We start from the raw sequence: 22,962 nt of genomic DNA on the forward strand, positions 1-22,962 counted from the left end.
CAAGATTACTCACTGCAAATTATGTAAATTCAATCATTTTTAGTGGTATTTTGGTTAGTTATTAGACTGCATATACTGTTCTCCTACTTTAGCTTACTTTATTCTGTACCACTTCATATAAGACTTATGTTTCTCCTACATAATTTTAATACATGCTTAGTAGGTTATGAACCAGGAAGTATGCTGAGTGCTATTTCCCACCTTGCTCTCAAGAACTTACATACTAATGGGGGAAGACAACACAAAGAGAACTGAAAGCCAGTGGGTGAAGAGCAGGGAAGAGAAAAAGAAATCAGAGTTGAGTCAGGACTTAGGAAAATAAAAAATCAAAGCAAAAAAAAAATTGATTTAAAAAAGCAAACTTTGCTGTTGTGTCCAGGATACAACCTCCATGGTTTGTCAGTAGTTATCCTTCTCTTTTAACACAGACACAACTTTATTTTCAAGAGTCTTAATTCCAGAAAAATTAAGTTCCTAAATTTATCAATTCTGTATATTTGAATTTCCAGTTATAAAAGGATTTTATTTTTAGAATAAAAGTGAGATGTTTCCTTTGTATTTAATTTATAATTATTTTGAATTCTTCCATAATAAATAATAGATGGAAGGAATAATACATAAACATGAAGAGTTAAGTAAATATATTATGAGAAAATATTTGGTGAAAAAATGAAACCGCTCTCAAAATGAAAGCATAAAGTTTACCTGTGTAGCTTTGTCCCTCATACATGGAACAGACTGCCCATGGTTATCACGAGGCCAGTGCCCCGCAAGATATGGGGCAGCAAGTGTATCCAAAGAGGAAGTTCTACGAATAATGCTGGAAGGGCTGGATGAAGGTGGCCGAGGTTTTTCACCTAAATTAAAAAACAAATATTTATTCAGAACACTTAATAAAAAAATTAATAAAACAGATCTTATCATTACTTTCATACTATGTCATATGAAAATGAGTTTCCCAGCTTACAGTCACACAGAACCTAAGATTTGGATACTTTCCTCTACTAAAGGGTTTACAATTGGGTTTGTTCCAATGAGCTAAAATTTTATTATATAAAAACATGAAGAAACAATAAAACCTTATTCTAGACATTTTCCAATAGCATAACAGTCAGAGGATATTAAAAAAAATCTTAAAAGAATTGTAAAGTATTCACCAAACACAGAAAAGAATTCAAATCACTAATGAGAGAAATGCCTATCAAAAAAAAAAAAAACCCTGAGTACTCTCAAACCTTACAAGATGGGTAAAAATGACCAAAAAATGACAAGTCAAAGTCGGAGGCTAATACAATGTTGATGGAGCTGTGAAATGTTACAACCACTTTGGAAAACAATTTGGAAGTATGCAAATAAAACTATTAAATGTTCAAACTCTTTGAATGATTTATATGAATGATTTTTTTAACCCTTTATAATGATTGCTTTCTTGGGCTTATACACCAAGGAAGCCATCATTAAAAAAAAAATGTGAGAGAGAATGTGTGTGTGAGTGTGAGAGAGATACACACACACACACACACACACACACACACACACACACACACACACACACACACACACACACACTACAAAAGTACTTTTTTGTAAGAACCAAGAACTGGAAACAAGATATACATCCAACAACAGGGGGATGACTAAACAAACTGGTAGTGCTATAATGGAATATTGCTGCGCTTTAGGAAATGATGCATGTGATAAAGCTTGGAAAGCTCTATATGAACTGATGTACAGTGAAGTAAACACAGGCAAGAAAACAATATACACAGGAAGTACAATGTAAATAGAAAGAACAACTACATACCAAAAAGTTAATAAATTAACAAAATTGTAAAGATCAAGCGAAATGGGTAGCTCAGTGGCTAGAGATCCAGGCACAGAGATGAGAGGTCCTAGATTCAAATATGGCCTTAGAAAAATTCCTAGCTGTGTGACCCTGGGCATGTCATTTATTCCCAATTACCTAGCTCTTATCCTCTCTCTTCTGCATTTGAATGGATTAATTCTAAGCCAGAAGGGAAGGGTTTTTTGGTTGTTTTTTCTTTTTAAAGTTTGAGTGGGACAAGCAGAGAAAAAATAAGACACATCCCAAAGCTACTCCATCATGGAAGTGGGAGGTCCACAAAGGTTTATACATTGCACATGCCTTCAGATTTTTTAATCTCTACGGCCATCATATACATATCCAGGGTTTTATTTACAATAGTAAATCCAAAAAGGAAATGGGGGGACCTCAGATGAATGACAAATTTCCCTATAGAAGAAAAAGGTAAAGTTAAATTTTGCATGACATTTAGGTGCTTTCCTATAAATTTCTTGTCATCTTCTATATATAGGATTAACATTTCAATGAATGTTTTTAAAAAATTTTATGTTGCTCTATCTTCTGAATTGTCTTGACTAGTGCTAGAAGCAACCAATAGTCACAGGTTCAATCTCCTATTGAGGTTTTATATTGATAAAAATCTGTTTCATCTGTTACATGCTAGGTTCTAAACCAATGAGTCTGTTGCCCTACAATTTATGTAGTCTTGAAAGCAGACTCAGGGGAGGGATGATGGGGATTGGGGGGGGGGGGGGAGAGGATGAGAGAGGGTGGAGAGAGAGAATGCAAAGTGGAGGGGACAATAAAATATCTTCATTTTACATTACAAATTGTTCTGCAAAGGAATTAAATTACTTGCCTACTGGTTAGTGGCAGAAACAAAACAAAAGGAACTGGCATTCATTTGAAGATGGCAAAGTGATAAGGTGTATGATTTCCAATTAAACCACTAGAAAATCTCCCAAGAAATTTAAAATTTACCCCAAAAAGCAATAAGGAAAAACTCAAAGGTGAACCAATTATGTGTGGAAATATACATGAATATTATGGAGTATGCTGAAGAAGAGAACAAAAGGAAGATAATAAAAGTAGCAGCTAAGAAATCAGGACAAACAATTGAACATGTAAAAGAACTTCTTAAATGTAAAGAAGTAAAATAAAAATAACATAAAAGGTACCTAAGAAACCAAACTCCTTTCATGCATCTCAAAACAAAATTAAAAGATTTTAAACCACACAAACTAATAAAAATCTATCAAAATAAAAATGAGGATTAAAAATTACTGAATACTCTTAAAAATGTTACAGTGCACCTGAAACATTCAAAGTATCAAAAGAAATTCTGTAGAAAAAGAAACATTGTGAAATGCTCTGCAATATTCTCAGTGGGCAAAAAGCATTTAAATTTAAATAATAAGACAAAACAGAAAAGAAAGGAAGGAAGAAACAACTATAGACCAAAGTCCTTAATGAACATGATGAAAAAATGTTAAATTATTAGGAAGTTAAAACAAAATATTAAAAAGACTATACACCATGATCAGATTGCATTTATACCAGTAATGGAGAATTATGTCTACAAGATTATAAATATAAAATATGTTAATAAGATAAACAAAAGTAATGACTTTATCCATAGACGATTAGCCCCCCCATCCAATACTTCCATAAATAAATGAGATCTTAACTAAATTCAAGAGCATGTAATGCTAAATCCACAACACATGTAATGAATGTTAGAAGTCTTTCCAAATTACAGGATATAAAATATATTTTCATACATCATTATGTAATTCTTTAAGAACCCAGCAGGAAGAGCTTAAAAGAGAAATCCCATTCAAAATAACTACAAAATTCTTGGGAGTGAATCTCCTAAAATTCACCCAGGCATTATATTAATCTCAGTGTTTTATTTAACAGTTCTTTTAAAAAAATAAGAGATCTAAATAATCAGGGAAGCACTAACTGCTTAGGGAGAAGCTTGAGACAATTAAAAATAATACATAAAAAAATGTTCATTCTCCCTACTTTTTTCTGGAAATGCTAGGAATAGCAATAAAAGAAAGGGCTGGGAGGCGGAAGGCTGATATAAAGTAGCAGGCTTTCTTGATGTTTTAATTTTATTTCCTGGATTTTTTTTCTGTTATATGCAATGGCTTTAAGGGAGAAGAATAGCTGAGAAATATTTTGGTTATAAAACAAAAGATACCAAGAAACAAACAAAAAAAAAACCCACTGTATTTTATAAATAACTTCAAAAAATGTTTTCAAAGTTATTTTTTAAAATCTCAAACAATAAACTGAAAAAATCATGCAGATTTTGATGTGAAAAACTCAATATTCAACTCATTATTGTTAAACTAAAATGTATTATAGAAAATCCTGCATCTACCTATGAGCATCACAGACTTCTCCAAGATAATAAATGATAAGAGGAATTGGGATGTCATTTGCAAACTTAGGAAATCTAAATCTTAGATCCAGGAGTTCTCCCCCACAAAATTTAGCAAAATGTATGAAGCAGAAGATGGACATTTTTAAAGAATGTAACAAGTTTATAGACATATACATTTCAAGAAGTTTAAAAATATGCATCCCAAATCTCTAAAATCAGCCGCTGATTAGATAGTGTATTCAGAGTATTGGATGAATTATTTAATGTTTTTTTCAAAAGACTTGCATATTAAAAAGTTAACAAAGGAAGTGGTTTGAGGAAATACCAAAATGAAACTATTAAGTCCAAAGTTAAAGAAATCTACTTTAAAAAATAAAGAAGAATCTTGATTAACCTGGTAAATGGGTGAGGATGTTACCTCATAGAGGCCTGGCAGAGAAAGCTCAGAGTCAGGAGGGGCAGCTTAAAGAGGAATGAAGATAGGGTTAATCTGGATGTCATCCTTTAAAAGTCTCAGAGAAGAACCAGCCAATGAGAGGAAGGAAAAGGAAAAGGCAGAGGAGAGGGGGCAGCTAGGTGTAGCTAAATGGAAAAAGAGCCAGGTATAGAAAGGGAAGACCCTGGGGTTCAAAAGTCTAGCCTCAGATACTTCCTAGCTATGTGATCCTGGAGAAGTCACTTAACCCTCAATGCCTAGCCAATTGACACAGTATTGATTCTAAAGCAGAAGGTAAAGGTTTAAAAAAAAAGAAAAAGAAAAGAAAAGAAAAGAAAGGCAGAGGAAATTGCAGTGTGAAAAGATCCTTTGCAATTCTGTGCTTGAACCATAGACAGATAGGAGTCAGTCCTATTCCAGGACATAGACAAAGAAGGCTGAGCAGTATTTAGGATGTGGGATTTAAGAGCCATTTTGAATGTTGCTTTGTCTACTAGATTAATATGGCTCACTAGGGATATGCCTTTTAATAGGCTGATTCTTATAGAGCAGATTAATAGTGTAAGACAGGTATACAGTACAATTTAAGAAAGAAAAGCTTAAAAAAAAACCTTGAAGCAACAAATGAAAGTGATTCAAGTTATTACAGATTGTGATTAACATTAATCACAGAAAATTATTAAATTAGAGCACAAATGTAGGAAATTTTGAGGGTTCAGAAAAATATCAAAGTAAAAAATCAGACACTATGCTTTATGAAAGAATTTAAAAACATTTAAGGACAATCAAAATCAAAGATTATAGTAAAAAAAATCCACAGAACCTCAACAAGGACAAACTCAAAATTCAACTCCCCAAGCACAAATATGGTCAAACTATTTTTTAAAATCTTTAAATAGTTACAGGGATAAAATAAACTCACCAAAAATGGATAAAATAAACCAGTCTTCACAAGATTTGTCTAACGAAACAAAGCACATGCTGACTTTTTTTTAAAGGGCCACTAGACCAAAATCAGCTTATCTCAAAAATCTAATCATTCCGTTTGAAAATAAAACATGGACACCCAAAAACTAAACAGCCCTCAAAGAATTTATGAATAAAAAACATACTTCAAAAGACTCTTTGAGAGAAGCATTTGAAATAACACTGTTCAAATGGAATAAACTGGTTTTAATCTCAAAAGGGCAATATTAATCAAATTAGGTTTTGAGAAAAAAAGGTATATAACTTAAAGATCATAATAGATATAACCAAATGTGGAAAAGGAATTAACACTTTTTAAAAAACTTAGTCAGGAACTTAAAGATCCTTTATTATTGATTGCAAGTACAGAGAAAGGAGTTCACACCCTCAGAGACAGGAAATTGATCCCACAGGCATTCATCCCACCCCCCCCCCCACCCCACCCCCCCCCCAAGTGCCAGACAAATTAAGGAAATATGATTGGTTTCTGAGGTGCGACATGGGAGAGCCAAAGAGTGGAGAAAACTGCATATAAGCAGGGACCCAGCCTCTAGGAGCTCTCCCTTGCTCTGATGAGCAAGACTTGCTGAACAGACTCTTGGATCCAAATTCCTGCTTTAGTGACTAACCCTGAAGGGAGACCCTTACTCTGGGGACACTTGCTCAAGAGACTCCTGTGCCCTTCTGACTGGATTTCATCGGAGCAGACTCTAGGGTAGTAGGCTAGGCAATTCTCTACCTCATTCCTACATTTCCCTTATTTTACCATCTCTCTATTTCAATTAAATTAAATTGTTAAAGCTACTAATAGCCTCATAATTTTAATTATTACAATTGGCAACCACCCTTTTAACTATTACACAAAGAAGGAAAAAGGCAAATGAATAATGACAAAGTCCATCCCAAGTCAATGTTCCTTTTTCTCTGACAAAGAATCGGAGGTAAATCAAATCTGAGATTAAATACAGTTAATCATATAAAAAATAATAATTCTGTTTGATGTTTCTACATTAAATTTAGCCAGTACAAGGATTATCATTCTTTTCATTATTTATTTGGACAGAAGGAATCTAAACAACAAAATTTTCCAATGGTAGAAACTAAGTCAAATTTTTAAATTACTGATTAAATATAAATGGTTTGAATTTTCACATGAAAAGAAAAATGCTAGAGAGTGGAATGAAAAATAGACAGCAAAAATAATCAGCAAATATTAAATGCCTACCATGAACTAAACATAAAGAAAAAGGCAAAAATAGTCCCTGCCCTTACAGAGTTTACATGCTAATGAATATGAAATGTAAATAAGTACATACATAATATATACAGCTTTATGTACATAAAGGTAATCTGACAGGACGGGGAGGAGGGGAGACTAAGGACATCTGATAATGCTTAAAGGTGCCACAGACTTATTCAGGGTGAATGTGTTCACTTTCTATCAAATAATATACACTTGATAAACTACTTGCACCAAACTTTTAGGAGGGCAAGGCTGAGAGAGTAGAAAAAAAGACTAGAAAAAATATTTACATCAATGAAATCACAGATTATTAGAATATTGGAGTATTTTCTCAAGCATCTATTTTAAATCTATATTTTTAAATTAAATTTTTAAAAGTATTTTCCCATAGTTACATGCTTTGTATTCTCTCCCTCCCCTTTTACTTCCCCTGTCCCAGAACTGGCAAGCAATTCCACTGGGTTATACATGTATTATCACTCAAAACTTATTTCCATATTATTCATTTTTGTAATAGAGTAATCTTTTAAAAACAAAACCCCACATCCTATATCCATATAAACAAGTGATAAATCAAATGCTTTCCTTCTGTGTTTCTACTCCCACAGTTCTTCCTCTCAATGTAGATAGCATTTTTTCTCATAAGACCCTCAGAATTGTCCTGGATCAATGCATTGCTTTTAGTAGCAGAGACTATTACATTTGATCATCCCACAATGTTACAGTCACTGTATAATGTTCTAGTTCTGCTCATTTCCCTCTGCATCAATTCCTAGAGGTCTTTCCAGTTCATATAGAAATCAATCAGTTCCTTATATCACCATAGTATTCGTACACCACAACTTGTTCAGCCATTCCCCAAATGAGGGACACCTCTCATTTTCCATTTTTTTGCTACCACAAAGAATGCAGCTATAAATATTTTTGTACAAACTTTTTTTTTGTCTCTTTGGGGTACAAACCTAGTAGTGGTATTGCTGAATTAAAAGCCATCTGGTCTCTTAAAGCCCTTTGGGCATAAATAATTCCAAACTGCCTTCCAAAACGTTTGGACCAATTCACAACTCCACCAGCAATGCATTAGTGGTTGAATTTTGCCACATCCCCTCCAACATTTCTTATTTTCCTTTACTGACATATTGGCCCATCTGCTAGATGTGAGGTGGTACCCCAGAGTTGCTAAATCAATATTCTAACAAAAAAAATGTTAGCAATTTGCCCTAAAAAAATTATAAAATTAGCATTGTCCACTGTTACACTTTGGTTAACATTAACTTAAATTTCCCTACTTAGTACCTCACTAGACTGAAGACAGGATTAACTCTTCCTTTGTGTACCTTTTAAATTGAATCAACAAAAGATTGAATACCCATACTTAGTGCTAGGTGAGAAGCCAGCAAGATACTTGGAGCTCTACCCTTTTTAAAAACTCAGTCAGAAACTCATGAATTCTTTTAAGAGTTCACACCCTCAGAAATTGTTCAATCAGGAAACTGTGAACCTTTTTGATAAGAAATTGACCTTCAGAAGGTGAGAAATCAATCTCACAGATACTGCCCCCTGGGTAGTGCTATACAATATGGAAACTGTGATTGGACCCTGTGAAGAGGGGAAGAGACAAGAAGTCACCATAAAAGCAAGCCTGAACTCCCTCAGAACAGATTGTCTTTGAGGGAGCTTTGCTAAACTGTGGCTTGAATCATGGGCTTGGAGCTTGGCTTCAACTTGGACTCTGACTCCTGGACTACTTTGTTGGGTGAGTATAAGGCTTACTATTTTCCTAGTTTCCTAAAAGACTAGCTTCCATCTTGGAGCAGAGGCCCCGTGGTTACTCACCACCAGCCTTCCTGCTTGAGAGCTAATTAATCTCTGCCTGGATTAAGCAGATCCAGGGTAAAACATTTAGTATGATAGGATGGATAACTTCTCTATTCCCCTTCACATTTCTCTTCTTTATTGTTTCCTTTCTATTTGCTTATAAATAAATTTCTGACTCTTATAATAAATATTGGTGACCACGTCATTTCATAAAATTATTGTCCAACCATTAAATTTCACCTTCAAACAATATGGTTATATGCATCTAAAAATTCAAAGACAATAAAAAATTAATAGATTATTTGAATTGGAGGGAAGTGATTAACCTGCAAAAATAATCTGAATTTTTACATAAGAAAAAATAAATATTCCTTGAATTAATTTATACATTTAACAGTTACTTCATAAAATTAAGACAAAGTAATAAAATTTACAAAGGGAAATAAAGCCCTCTAAGAACTCAAAAGTAGTGTATGGAAAATGAAATTATGAACTGTACCGAAATTGACGAATAGACTTACCACACCAGATGAAAAACTACATAAGGTGATAAAAATTATCATGACATAAAAAATGCACAAAAGGAATCAAATATAACAATTAAAACAGATTAATATTAGATCAATACAATATTACAAACAATTATGGAAAATAATTTTTCAATAAATTGTTGGGGAAGCTAGATAGTAATTTCATGGACATTGATGTGGATCAAAACATTATAGTAAAAACTGCAATTGGATCCATGAAATAAATTTTAATCAGAAAAAATACAATCATCTCAATTATAGAAATATTGCCTACAAATTATTGCAGCTAGATAGACATTATATTAAAACATTCTACTTAATGAAAAAAACATCTAAAATAAAAACAATTTGGTTGAAATCAGCACATATCTGCTAATAATCCAATGAATATCAAAACATATTGGAAAAATTTCACTAATAACTTGAAAACTTGTTCAAATTTACAAGTAATTGGAAAACTGTTAGATATATCCTATACCTATCAAATTAACAAAAATAGCCTAGGAAATAATTCCCTAGTTGCTAAGAACTTCTGAGAAAAATGAAAAATAATCAGGCAGAAATTAGGTTCAAAAGATCTTATACTATCTATATTCCTCAATAAATTCAATATGAGTATTCAATCTAAATACTAAAGAATTCAACATAAAATTAATTAGAAGAGAAGATTATATGCTTTTCACAGATATGAGATAATGAAGGAATCTTTGCATTTAATTCCTTGGATAAGAATTTGGCACCCAAGATTATATACAACCAAAATAGGTTAAAGAGAATGAACAAACAGTTCCCAAAGTCATCCCTCCTGATTACAGAAATGCAAATCAAAACAACTCTGAGGTACCACTTACACCTAGCAGAGTGGCCAATGACAGGAAAAGGAAATAATAAATGTTGGAGAGGATATGACAAAGTTTGGACACTAATGCATTGCTGGTAGAATTGTGAACTGATCCAACCATTTTGGAGGGCAATTTGGAATCATGCCCAAACGGTTTTAAAAGACTGAATTGCCTTTTGATCCAGCAATCCTACCACTGGGTTTATATCCGAAAGAGATGACAAAACAAACCAAAACCAAAAAAAAAAAAAAACAGCCCCAAAACTGGACAAGGATCTGTTTGTACAAAAACATTTATAGCTGCACTCTTTGTGGTAGGAAAAAACTGGAAAATGAGGGGATGTCCCTTAATTGGGAAATGGCTGGACAAATTGTGGTATAGATGTTGATGGAATACTACTGTGCCATATATAAGGAATGATGAATTGATGGATCTCTGGAAAGACCTCAATGAACTGATGCGCAGTGAAATAAGCAGAACCAGGAGAACACTACACAGTGACTGTAACACTGTGGGATGATCAAATGGAATAGATTTTGCTACTAAAAGCAATGCATTGATCCAGGACAATACTGAGGGTCTTATGAGAAAGACTGCTATCCATATACAGTGAAAGATCTGTGGGAGCAGAAATCCAGAAGAAATCATGTAATCTATCACTTACTTGTTTATATGGGTATATGATTTAGGGTTTTGGTTTTAAAACTCTTTTACAAAGCTCTTTTTCAAAAATGAATAATATGGAAATGGGTTCAAATTATAAAATATATATATATATATATATATATATATATATATATATATATTAAAACTCTGGAATTGGTTGTCAACTTGAGGAGGGAAAAAACATTAACCATGTAAAATTTAAATCATGTTAAAATAAAGAATGTAACCAATCACTAAAAAATGAAATGCAAATCAAAACAAATCAGTTAAACTCAAAATTCTGAAATGTTCAACAGGTTGAGACTGAATCAACCATGTAGAAATTATAATTAAATAGAGGAGGCAACCAGGAGGTTCAATGAATGGGCAGAGCACTGGGTCTGAAAGGTCTGAGCTCAAATCTGACCTAAGACAAGTACTAGACACTTATCTTGTGATCAGTTTCCTTATCTCTAAAATGAGCTGGAGAAGGAAATGTCTAGACACTCCAGTATCTTTGCCAAGAAAAGACCAAGCCACAAAAATGAGAAATTTGCTTGTAAAGAAAGGCCTGGGTGGTAAAATATAAGTAGATGCCAGGATATAGGCAAATATGTAAAACTACTGCACATATTTTTTTCTAAGAATTCCATTGCGAAAGAAAAGAGAAGTATAAGAAGATAACAAGGGAAGAGTAGGTTCTAATGAAGGTTTTTCCAGACTTGGGAGCACTTGGACCTGTTTCTAAAACATAAAAGCACTACATTAGTGTTCTCAATTTTTGAGTTTGATGACATCTTTTCCTCCTTAAATTCATACTCTCACATGCTAAATTAATAATAAATAGATCCAAGAAAATACATAATGTGCCATAATAATAATAAGGTACCATGAATTCAGCAAGGCTTTTAAATGAATTTATATTTATCTTAATTGCATCTAAATAAAATTTAAAACTATTAGTACTTGTACAAGACATGTAGTATTCAGTTTACTAACATGTCTGATGACTATTTTGAGTCACTCTGTATATACAGGGATTCCTTCAAGGGTATGGTTAATTAGAAAAATATGCATAAAAATTTTTGGCCCTCTCTTCTTACCAGAGAAGTCTGAACTTCTTTCTTTTTCTTTTATAGGGTGTTTACTATGTATATTTATGGTAGTAAGAGATAAAATGTTGATATTATATAAAACTACACATATTTTATGCATTTCTGAGTTCCTAAATGTTTTCTGTGCTGTCTGCTGGCCTTCCCATGTCATCTTTTAGCTTCTACAAAACTCCTCCAAAATTTAATTTCTTATTCTTATTCTGATCTATAACATATCAAAATCATGACAGGAGAAGTCATGATGTAGAAGGGATACCAGTATTTTGTTGGCACCAAGTGTTCAGTGCATATATGAATATCAAGAATTCTGCTATAACTCTTGAGGTCATTGGCCTCTGACAACAGTAAGAACTGCAAATGTAAGCAATCATCATACCACTACAAAGTTTACTTTAAAAAAAAAAAAAGGTTTATCTGTATAAAATCCATGTTAATAATAACCCCAAACTGGAAATTAAATTCAAATACCTCCAATGTCAAAATCAATATGTTAGACATTTAGAAGTGGGTTACCATAGCTGAAAATGCATGGAAGGGAATCAAGCACAAGAATACTAGAAAGTTCCCTGGGCAAGTCACTTGACCCCCATTGCCCAGCCCTTACCACTCTTCTGCCTTGGAGCCAATACACAGTATTGACTGCAAGATTGAAGGTACGGGTTTAAAAAAAAAAAAGAATACTAGAAAGTTAGGAAGGGATCAGGTTGTGAAAAGAGATGATTGTACATTTGATATCAGGAAGCTACTGAAGTTTACTGAGGCAGGAAAGGGGAGGCTGAGGATATAACATCAAATTTTAGGAAGACAGAAGATAAGCAGTCAAAGAATATGAACAAACGGTTCTCAAATGAAAAATTGCAGGAGTGTCAACTAAGTAAAAAACTACAGAAAAGAATGCTCCTGTGATAAGGTAAATGTAACTCAAAAGTCACATTTTACCTACTATTGAGCAAGTTAGCAAAGATAAAAATGGTAAATGAGAGAAGGGTTGCAAAACAAGCACAGGAATATACCTCTGTTCCAACTGTGAGTTGAGGTCAATCATTTTGGAAAACAATTTGAAATTTTGCTAACAAAGTGACTAAAATATCTATTCTCATTTGATTAAAATATTCTACTGATCAACATATATTCCAAAGTGCTCAAAAACACAAAGTTAACATTTAAATCAAAATAGTCATAGCAGCAATTTCTTAAATAGCAAAGAATGAGAAACTGTGGAACAGCTAAACAAGTAATGGTACAGGAATGTAATAAAATAGTGTGACACTATTAAGAAACATGAATAAGAAACAAATCAGAGATGTATGAAAAGACATCAACTAATGCAAAGGAAAGACAGTGCCAAAAGTCACAGTGAAATCAGGGGAAATGAGGACCCTAGGGCAATAAAAATCATGTAGGTAAAAAGAGATCCCTGGCAATTTTGAAGAAAGCCACAGGGGTTGGAAGCCATTTTACAAAGGCATGAAAGAGAAGGAGGTGAGGAAATGAAGGCAACAAGTGCTGATAACCTTTTCAAAGGGCTGTGAAAGAGAGAATTAGGCTGAAAGCTTGAGGAAATAGATCTCCCAGCAGAATTTCAGTACCTTGGGGGAGGGGAGTGGTTATTATTCATTTTATGTCTTGAAACCTTAGTGTTTGTTATTTAATTCAATTGTTGAATCTCTACAGTCCCTTTCCAGCTCTAAAACTCATGAAGCAATAGCATCTCTCAAGACCAGCTTTAAAAATTAAATTATTTCTTGAGGCTACAAGCATAATTCAATTGGAAACTAAAGGAATATCCCTCAATTGGGGAATGGTTGAACAGATTGTGGTATATGATGGTGATGGAATACTATCTGCTGTAAGGAATGATGAACAGGATGATTTCAGAAAAAGCTGGAAAGACCTACAAGCAGTGAAATAAGCAGAAGAAGAAGAACATTATACCCAGTACCTGAAATATTATGGAATGATCAAATGTGATACCTTACTACTAACAACAATACTATGATCCAGGACAATTCAGAGGGACCTATGAAAAAGAATGCTATCCACCCACTTCTTTTTTTTTTTAAACCCTTACCTTCCGTCTTGGAGTCAATACTGTGTATTGGCTCCAAGGCAGAAGATTGGTAAGGGTAGGCAATGGGGGTCAAGTGACTTGCCCAGGGTCACACAGCTGGGAAGTGTCTGAGGCCAGATTTGAACCTAGGACCTCCCGTCTCTAGGGCTAGCTCTCAATTCACTGAGCTACCCAGCTGCCCCCTATCCACCCACTTCTAAAGAAAGAACTGTTGGAAGTAGAAATGCAGATGAAAACACATAATTTATCATTTGTTTATTTGGGCAAATGTTTTGGGGTTTTGACTTTTATAAGATAATTCTCTTATAAAAATGGATACTATAGAAATGTTTTGAGTGATAATACATGTATAACCCAGTGGAATTGCTTATCAACTCCAGGAGCAGGGAGAGAAGAGGGGAGGGAAACCACATGAATCATGTAACTTTAGAAAACTCATGTGTAAATTTGTTATTAGAATAAAGATTAAATAAAATTCAATACCTCCAAAAATGCAAAAAAAAGTGATAGAGGCAACATGGTACAGTGAATGAAGGATGAGCCACAAAGTTAAGAATACTTGCCTAAGTTGTAAGTCACCTAACCTGTTAGTATCTACGACAGCAAGTTACAGCCAAGATGCCAGTCTACAATTGGCAGAGCTTCTATACTGTGAATTTCCTATACCAATGAAACTATAGGAATAGATAATAAATTGTAATAATTATTAATACATTGATATCACTAAAATGACAAGTATGGACCACGTCAGCACATGGAAAATTAGAAAACATAAAAAATGTGAAAAAATAAAGCAATATGTATATATTCATTATATCAATTTTAAAATATGCATAATTCAACAGCAGATTAGAAGCTGAGTGATGACTTATCATTAACTTTTTATCTGGAATAATTGTATATTATATATATGCATTATACCAAAATACAATCATATCTCTACTTTTAAATACATATATTTAAGTGCATAACTAGATAAATCATAAACTCAGTGAGCAAATGTTAGGACACAATTCTGTGCTGACTGTTAATGGAAATGGTGTTAAAGGAAGAGAATTATTTTAAAAGAGTATCCCAATTTCCAGATCACATGGCAGTAGAGCAGGCATTTTTCTCAAGCCTCATGACATCTCAAACCCCTCTAAAATAGAAATTACATGCCAGAGATAAAGACATTTTAGCTATCTTAAATGATCTAGGATTCCAAAAGTTCAAACTTGGAGATATGGGAAAACTGGGACACTGACTGATAAAACCAGAGCAATCTGGAACCACACCCAAGTTCCATCAAACTATGGATATCCTTTGACCCAGACCCAGCAATACCACTACTGGGTCTGTTTCCCAAAGAGATCAGAGATAAAGGGAAAGGACCTACCTATACCAAAATATTTTTTAACAGTTCTCTTTGTAGTAGCAAAGAATTGGAAACTGAGAGCATGTTCACCAATTGGGGAATGGTGGACCAAGAGCTGAAAGAAAACTGCATGCAGTAACAGTAGTGTAAGATGACCGACTGTGAAGAACTGTCAGCAATTCAAGGATCCAAGACTATCCCAAATGACTCAATGAAAAAAATGCTACCTCCAACCATAGAAGAAACAATTGAAAAAGTCTGAATGCAGATCAAAGTATACCATTTTTCACTATTTCCTTCATGAACTTGATGGAGAATATGGATGTAGTGCATGACAGCAACCAGTATATCCATTTTCAGATTATTTACTATCTTGAGGAAGGAGGAAGAGAGAATTTGGATCACAGAAGATCAGAAAACAATTGTTGGAAATTGTTTCTATGTGTAATTTGTTTTAAGTAAAAGAATTATACAGGGGAAAAAATCCAAACTCCATGCACTAGCAGCACTCCCTCCCCCTCATGCCCACCAAGGCTGCACAAGTTAACAGATGGGCTTGCAACAACATTCAACTCCACACCCTAACCACACCCTACCCCCTCCCAAGGCAGTAACAGGGGAGAAATTTGCTCAGGCAAGAATAGCTGGGCGTGTGGCTCTGTTCTGGTGTCAGAAGACCCGGGAGGAAGAAATGTGTGGGGGACTCTGTGGCACCCCACTCACTAAGCCTAAGGGAAAGAACCTACCATTCAGCTAAGGGTCACTTTTATCAACTCACAGGTCAGTGGGGGCAGAGAAACATTGGCCAGTGAACCATCATGATTTTCCCAGCCTGGAAAGAGGCATGAGACACCAAGTCAGATCCAGTCTCCCAGGAAACCCAACATCTGAAGGGAGGAAGTTGGAAAGGAAATAATAGGTGAAAATAAAGGGAAAAGATTGAAATCACCAAAGACCTTAAAAAAAGAAAAACCTCAAAAGACCTTGGGCATAAGCAGATACTCAACAGGGAAATAAGAGCAGAAGGAAAAATACAGCCTCCAAATCTAGTAAAAGGTCAGAAATATACAAATAGATATTGCAAAACAAAGGAAAATAATTCAACACTTAATGAGACCGAGGCTGCAGTGGATTGAGGATAGCAAAGAACAACAGAGCATATTATTCCTTAAGTTCAAAGGAGAAATATGAATTGGGAGAGAAGAATTTATGACCTACTCAGCACAAATAACTGATAAAATAGAAAAACGTGAACCCACAGATTAATTGAACATGCAAAAACACAAAATTGAAGAACAACATGGAAGCAAAGTAAAAAGTGCTAACATTAAAAGAAAGCGTGAGGTAGCCTAGGTGTACCAGATTTAAATTATATTAAAGAGTTGTAATTATCAAAATAATAAGCCAAGAAACAAAGTGGTGGATCAGTGGAAACAATTAGGTATGTAATATGTCATAGTAAAAATGATCATGGTAACCTAGCATTTGATAAACTTAAAGATCTTAGCTCTAAGGGAAAGAACTCACTATCTGACAAAAATTGCTGATAAAAATTAGACAAAATGGGTACATGGTTTAGATAGACATAAAGAGTAATATACTAAACAAATTAGAAGAACATGGAAAAATTTACCTATCAGATTTTAAGATAAGGAACTTTATGACTAGATGAGACAAAAAGGCAAAATGGGTCATTTTAATTAAGTAAAATAAAAAGATTTTGCACAAATAAAACCCATGCAACCAAGAATTTTTACAAGAAGTTTTCTTACCACCTCACACCTATCAGATTAAATTATCTAACAAGACAGAAAAGGAAAATGACAAATGCTAGAGAGGATATGGAAAAAATTTGGGACACCAATGCAGTGTTAATGGAGTTAGGAACTGGTCTAACCATTTTGGAGAACAAAATGTGGAAATATGCCCAAAGGGCCATCAAACTGCATTCCATGCCCTTTGACAAAACAATACCACTACTAGGTCTTAATCTCAAAGATATCAAAGAAAAAGAAAAAGGATCTACATGTACAAAAACATTTATGGCCGTTTCCCCTAGTGATAAAGAATTGGAAATTGAAGGGATGCAGATCGATTGGGGAATGGTTGAACAAGTTGTGATGATTGTGAAGAAATATTGTTGTGCTAAAAGAAATGACAAGGCATTTGGATTCAGAAACCGGGGAAGAACTTATATGAACTAATGAAAAATGAAGTGAACAGAACCAGAACACTATACCAAGTAACAGTGATATTGTAATGATGGTTAACTGGGAAAGACTTAGCTATACTCTGATCAACAGGACAATCTAAGACAATTCCAAAGAACTCACGAAAAAAAAATGATAACCACCTCCAGACAGAACTGATGGAACTAAGTGTAGGATGAAGCAGTTTTTTACTTTCTTTGACTTTTCTTCTGGCAACATAGTTAATGTAGAAATATGTTTTATATGATTTCACATGTATAAATAAGTACCGTATTGCTTGCTTTCTTAATGGGCGGGGAAGGGTTTTTTATGGGGAGAGAGACATTGGAACTCAAGTTTTATTTTAAAAAAAGGGAAAAAAACTTTGCCCAATTATATGGCAACAAATACACCAATTTAGGAGAAATGGATGAATATATACAAAAATACAAACTGCCTAGACTAACAGAAGAGGAAATAGAATTCTTAAATAATCCCATATCAGAAATTGAAATCCATCAAACCATCAAAGAACTTCCTAAGAAAAAATCCCCAGGGCCTGATGGATTCACCTGTGAATTCTATCAAACATTCAGAGAACAGTTAACCCCAATACTATACAAACTATTTGACATAATAAGCAAAGAGGGAGTTCTACCAAACTCCTTTTACGACACAAACATGGTACTGATTCCAAAACCAGGCAGGTCAAAAACAGAGAAAGAAAACTATAGGCCAATCTCCCTAATGAATATAGATGCAAAAATCTTAAATAGGATACTAGCAAAAAGACTTCAGCAAGTGATCAGAAGGATCATTCACCATGATCAAGTAGGATTCATACCAGGGATGCAGGGCTGGTTCAACATTAGGAAAACCATCCACATAATTGACCACATCAACAAGCAAACTAGCAAGAACCACATGATTATCTCAATAGATGCAGAAAAAGCCTTTGATAAAATACAACACCCATTCCTATTAAAAACACTAGAAAGCATAGGAATAGAAGGGTCATTCCTAAAAATAATAAACAGTATATATCTAAAACCAACAGCTAATATCATCTGCAATGGGGATAAACTAGATGCATTCCCAATAAGATCAGGAGTGAAACAAGGATGCCCATTATCACCTCTACTATTTGACATTGTACTAGAAACACTAGCAGTAGCAATTAGAGAAGATAAAGAAATTGAAGGCATCAGAATAGGCAAGGAGGAGACCAAGTTATCACTCTTTGCGGATGACATGATGGTCTACTTAAAGAATCCTAGAGATTCAACCAAAAAGCTAATTGAAATAATCAACAACTTTAGCAAAGTTGCAGGATACAAAATAAACCCACATAAATCATCAGCTTTTCTATATATCTCCAACACAGCTCAGCAGCAAGAACTAGAAAGAGAAATCCCATTCAAAATCACCTTAGACAAAATAAAATACCTAGGAATCTATCTCCCAAGACAAACACAGGAACTATATGAACACAACTACAAAACACTCGCCACACAACTAAAACTAGACCTGAACAAATGGAAAAACATTAACTGCTCATGGATAGGACGAGCCAATATAATAAAAATGACCATCCTACCCAAACTTATTTATCTATTTAGTGCCATACCCATTGAACTACCAAAATACTTCTTCACTGATTTAGAAAAAACCATAACAAAGTTCATATGGAAGAACAAAAGATCAAGGATATCCAGGGAAATAATGAAAAAAAAACACATACGATGGGGGCCTTGCAGTCCCTGACCTAAAACTATATTACAAAGCAGCAGTCATCAAAACAATTTGGTACTGGCTAAGAAACAGAAAGGAAGATCAGTGGAATAGACCGGGGGAAAGCGACCTCAGCAAGACAGTATACGATAAACCCAAAGATCCCAGCTTTTGGGACAAAAATCCACTATTCGATAAAAACTGCTGGGAAAATTGGAAGACAGTGTGGGAGAGACTAGGAATAGATCAACACCTCACACCCTACACCAAGATAAATTCAAAATGGGTGAGTGACTTAAACATAAAGAAGGAAACCATAAGTAAATTGGGTAAACACAGAATAGTATACATGTCAGACCTTTGGGAGGGGAAAGGCTTTAAAACCAAGCAAGATATAGAAAGAATCACAAAATGTAAAATAAATAATTTTGACTACATCAAACTAAAAAGCTTTTGTACAAACAAAACCAATATAACTAAAATCAGAAGGGAAACAACAAATTGGGAAAAAATCTTCATAGAAACCTCTGACAAAGGTTTAATTCCTCATATTTATAATGAGCTAAATCAATTGTACAAAAAATCAAGCCATTCTCCAATTGATAAATGGGCAAGGGACATGGATAGGCAGTTCTCAGATAAAGAAATCAAAACTATTAACAAGCACATGAAGAAGTGCTCTACATCTCTTATAATCAGAGAGATGCAAATCAAAACAACTCTGAGGTATCACCTCACACCTAGCAGATTGGCTAACATTACAGCAAAGGAAAGTAATGAATGCTGGAGGGGATGTGGCAAAGTAGGGACATTAATTCATTGCTGGTGGAGTTGTGAATTGATCCAACCATTCTGGAGGGCAATTTGGAACTATGCCCAAAGGGCGACAAAAGAATATCTACCCTTTGACCCAGCCATAGCACTGCTGGGTCTGTACCCCAAAGAGATAATGGACAAAAAGACTTGTACAAAAATATTCATAGCTGCGCTCTTTGTGGTGGCCCAAAACTGGAAAACGAGGGGATGCCCATCAATTGGGGAATGGCTGAGCAAATTGTGGTATATGTTGGTGATGGAGTACTATTGTGCTAAAAGGAATAATAAAGTGGAGGAATTCCATGGAGACTGGAACAACCTCCAGGAAGTGATGCAGAGCGAGAGGAGCAGAACCAGGAGAACATTGTACACAGAGACTAATACACTGTGGTATAATCGAACGTAATGGACTTCTCCATTAGTGGCGGTGTAATGTCCCTGAACAATATGCAGGGATCCAGGAGAAAAAAACACCATTCATAAGCAAAGGATAAACTATGGGAGTGGAAACACCGTGGAAAAGCAACTGCCTGAATACAGAGGTTGAGGGGACATGACAGAGGACAGACTCTAAATGAACACTCTAGTGCAAATACTATCAACAAAGCAATGGGTTCAAATCAAGAAAACATCTAATGCCCAGTGGACTTACGCGTCGGCTATGGGGGGTGGGGAGGAGGAAAAGAAAATGATCTTTAACGAATAATGCTTGGAAATGATCAAATAAAATATATTTTAAAAAAAAAGGGAAAAAAAGAAAGCCTGTTCTCCATATAACCAGAGGTGGATACTTGTCAAGGGAGGTACTGGGGGAGGGGGGGGGGAAGAGGGAGGAAGCTGGTCTGAGAGAAATGAGAATAAATGTGATAAGGAAAGGACTCTAAATAAGGACCACCACTTGGAGATTTAGAATCACTTCAATTGGGAAGAGTCCATATGAGCAAGGGAACCCTCATTCAAGATTGAGGAGTACCTAGGGAGATTTTCATTGTCCATAGGAATTTGGTCTCTGGGTGGAGTCTTCTCTAGGCTTTAGGCATTTTAGGAGAGGAGGCAGTTGCTAGGAGATGAAGGAGTGGTTGTTCTCATCTTCCCACAAAAGATACAGCTTAATGGAATGGCATTTTCTCCCCTTCCAGCAAGAAGCTGGTCTCTAATAAGCACTTAATAAATGTATTATCTATCTGAGCTAAATGTAACCTAAAGTTCAGGGTAAAATTAGTCATGCAGTGGGAAGTCTCAGTAAATGTATACAAATATCTAATTTTTAAAGGAGAAAGCACCATTGTTAATAATCAATTGGAAAAAAATTCAATCACTGAAAACTTTAAAATACCACCTTATACCAAAATATTTGGCAAAAATAAACAAAAAATAAAGGATCCAAGATGAATGTTAGCAGGACATGGGAAAGCATCCATTCATTGCTGATGGAATTATAAATAAGTACAGCTTAGAGCAGCTAAGCAGCTCAGTGGAAAAAAAGCCAGGCCTAGAGACAGGAGGTCCTGGCAAACACTTCCTGGCTGTGTGAACCTGGGCAAGTCACTTAATCCCAATTGCCTATTCCTTACCACTCTTCTGCTTTGGAACCAATACTTAGTGTAAATTCTAAGATAGAATATCAGAGTTTTTTAAAAAAACATAAGTACAATTATTTTTTGAGAAGTAATATAGCAACATGCAATGAGTTAAAAAAATAATCACTCCTTGGGCTAATAATTTCATTGTTGAGATGAATGATTATAATGTAGAGCTCAAATATTTTATGGCAGTTTTTTTTTTAAATTAACGTTCTTTTTTTATTTGGTCAATTTATTCCTTGGTTACAAAAATCATTTTCTATTCCTCCCTCCCCTCTTACCACCCCTCCCATAGCCAATGCAAACAATTCCACTGGGTATTAAATGTCTTTGATCAGAACCCATTTCCATGTTGTTGATGTTTGCATTAGGATGTTCATGTAGAGTCTGCATCTCCAACGATATCTCCCTTGACCCATGTCATCAAGCAGTTGTTTCTCTTTGGTGTTTTTACTCCTAGAGTTTTTCCTCTCAATGTGGATAGTGTTCTTTCTCATAGATCCCTCCAGGTTGTTCAAGGACATTGCATTGCCACTAATGGAGAAGTCCATTACATTTGATTGTACCACAGTGTATCCATCTCTGTGTACATTGTTCTCCTGGTTCTGCTCCTTTCGCTCTGCATCACTTCCTGGAGGTTGTTCCAGTCTCCATGGAATTCCTCCACTTTATTATTCCTTTGAGCAGAAATAGTATTCCATCACCAACATATACCACAATTTGTTCAGCCATTCCCCAATTGAAGGGCATCCCCTCATTTTCCAATTTATTGCCACCACAAAGAGCGCAGCTATGAATATTCTTGTGCTTTGGATTTTTCCTTATTATCTCTTTTGGGGGACAAACCCAGCAGTGCTATGGCTGGATCAAAAGGCAGACAGTCTTTTAGTGCCCTTTAGGCATAGTTCCAAATTGCCCTCCAGAATGGCTGGATCAATTCACAACTCCACCAGAAATGAATTAATGTCCCCACTTTGCCACATCCCCTCTTATTCATTACTTTCCTTTGCTGTCATGTTAGCCAATCTGCTAGGTGTGAGGTGATACCTCAGAGTTGTTTTGATTTGCATCTCTCTGATTATAAGAGATTTAGAACATTTTTTCATGTGCTTATTAATAATTTTGATTTCTTTGACTGAAAATTGCCTATTCGTGTCCCTAGCCCATTTATCAATTGGAGAATGGCTTGATTTTTTGTACAATTGATTTAGCTCTTTGTAAATTTGAGTAATTAGACCTTTGTCAGAAGTTTTTGTTATGAAGATTGTTCCCCGGTTTGTTATTTCCCTTCTAATTTTGGTTACAATGGTTTTGCTTGTACAAAACCTTTTTAATTTGATGTAATCAAAATTATTGATTTTACATTTTGTGACTCTAAGTCTTGCTTGGTTTTAAAATCT

General features: G+C 34.8%; 1 protein-coding gene across 4 annotated transcripts in view; it reads right to left on the minus strand.

Moving 5' to 3' along the window:
- The window catches only part of FAM117B (family with sequence similarity 117 member B), a 119,561-nt gene that overhangs the window by 68,267 nt on the left and 28,332 nt on the right, over positions 1-22,962 (minus strand). For all 4 annotated transcript variants that reach the window (XM_016425180.2, XM_056807360.1, XM_016425179.2 and 1 more), the window contains exon 2: positions 706-857. In XM_016425180.2, coding sequence (XP_016280666.2) covers positions 706-857 — 152 coding nt within the window. The remainder of the gene's footprint in view (positions 1-705; positions 858-22,962) is intronic.

Source organism: Monodelphis domestica, chromosome 8 (genome assembly GCF_027887165.1).
Source record: "Monodelphis domestica isolate mMonDom1 chromosome 8, mMonDom1.pri, whole genome shotgun sequence".
Taxonomy (NCBI): Eukaryota; Metazoa; Chordata; class Mammalia; order Didelphimorphia; family Didelphidae; genus Monodelphis; species Monodelphis domestica.